A 1616-nucleotide genomic window follows, 5' to 3' on the forward strand; every position below is an offset into this window, starting at 1 on the left:
GTTACATAACTTGTAGATGTTTTGTGTACTTTGTTTAAGAGACCTCATATATTTGTAGGGCCGGGCAAAATAAACCAAACTGCACTGAACTACCAAAAGCTGCACTGAACTAAAAAACAGTTTGCATGAACTGCACTAAACTGAAAAACAGTTCAAACGAACTGAACTGAACTGTTTTTCTAAAAAATAAACTGGACTAAATTACACTGGACTGAACTGCACTGCACTATAATATGAACTGGACTGCACTGGACTGAACTGCACTGCACTATAATATGAACTGCACTACACTGTTATACATCTTAATACATCTTCAATCATCTAAATTAATTGCACTTGAAGGTCCCACTTCATTTTGAGAAGTTATATCTACAAAAAATAAAAATAAAATTTAGGCTTTCATATAAAGTATCAACTAAAAAGTATATAAAGTTTTCATATAAACTCACATTGCTCAAATTCATCAAGCTCTTTAGGATCCTCATTAAAAAGTATAGAGAAAGGTGTTCCTCTTAACCAATCTTGTGTGCAAACAAGTACTTCCACTATTTTAGGCGTTAGGCAACTACGATAAGGATTAACCACCCTTCCTCCTGTACTGAATGCACACTCTAATGCTACGGTAAAGATGGGAATGACTAACACCTCTCGAGCCATGTTTGCAAGGATAGGAAATATAGTTGAGTTGACCTTCCACTAATGTAAAACATCAAACTCAACTGACTTTGTATAAGGTTCAGGATCCTCTCTCAAATATTTATCAAGCTCTGATATATAATCAAATCTATGTCTTGTAGCTCTTAGGTAGAAGCTCATGTCATGAGGATCATCATCTTCATCATCTAGTTGGGATTCTTGTTGACTACTTTGAGAACACTCCTCAACCCCTTGATATTGATCATAAAGTGTTTTTAAAGATGACAATAATTTTGATTTCAATCCACTGGCCATGCTATATTCAAATATATAGTCAATGAAGTAATTAACAAAATCCAACTTACTCCTAGGGTCAAGCACAACAGCAATCAATAATAAAATATTAATTCCATTGGGATTTCTCCAATATTTGTCATACTTACCCTTCATCCTCATTGCCATTGATCTTATACTCACATCACTATTCTCAGAATATTGTCGAATCTTTTTACGAATTCCAAACACTTCCTTCATACACATATGACTAATGACGTAAGAAGAACCAGAAATGCGCATGGTAGAGTCATAAAACATCTTTAAGAACGGTAGAACAGACCTCGCATATTCCCAATCCTCTTATAGTGGCACACCACTACTTTTGGCCATTTCAGCACCAAATTTCTTATCTTGCATATCTAGCAAGACAAAGGCATCTTTGTACTTCAAACTTGCCTCTAACATTAGATAAGTTGAATTCCATCTGGTTTCAACATCAAGGCAAACAAGACCTTTATAAGAAATTCCCTCTTGTTCAACACAAGCCTTGAATCTAGCAAATCGAGCTGGAGAAGATTTCACATATTTAACTACACTTCGAATTTTTGAAATTGAATCTCTTATCTCTTTTAACCCATCCTTCACAATCAAACTTAATATATGTGCGCAACAACGCATATGAACATATTCTCCTTTTAAGCAAG

General features: G+C 34.8%; 1 protein-coding gene across 1 annotated transcript; it reads right to left on the minus strand.

Annotated features, from left to right (window-relative positions):
• Positions 1–696: 696 nt before the first annotated feature.
• On the minus strand, positions 697–1212 carry LOC114180487 (zinc finger BED domain-containing protein DAYSLEEPER-like). Its single transcript, XM_028066801.2, has one exon. It carries the CDS (start codon positions 1210–1212, stop codon positions 697–699), a length of 516 nt encoding a protein of 171 aa, XP_027922602.2.
• Between the last annotated feature and the right edge of the window lie 404 nt (positions 1213–1616).

Source organism: Vigna unguiculata, chromosome 4, assembly GCF_037176805.1.
Source record: "Vigna unguiculata cultivar grain cowpea cultivar isolate G323 ecotype 2 chromosome 4, ASM3717680v1, whole genome shotgun sequence".
Classification (NCBI taxonomy): Eukaryota; Viridiplantae; Streptophyta; class Magnoliopsida; order Fabales; family Fabaceae; genus Vigna; species Vigna unguiculata.

Coding starts and splice junctions, on each gene's coding strand:
- LOC114180487 (XM_028066801.2), bottom strand. CDS start 1,212: ATGCGCATTTCTGGTTCTTCTTACGTCATTAGTCATATGTGTATGAAG.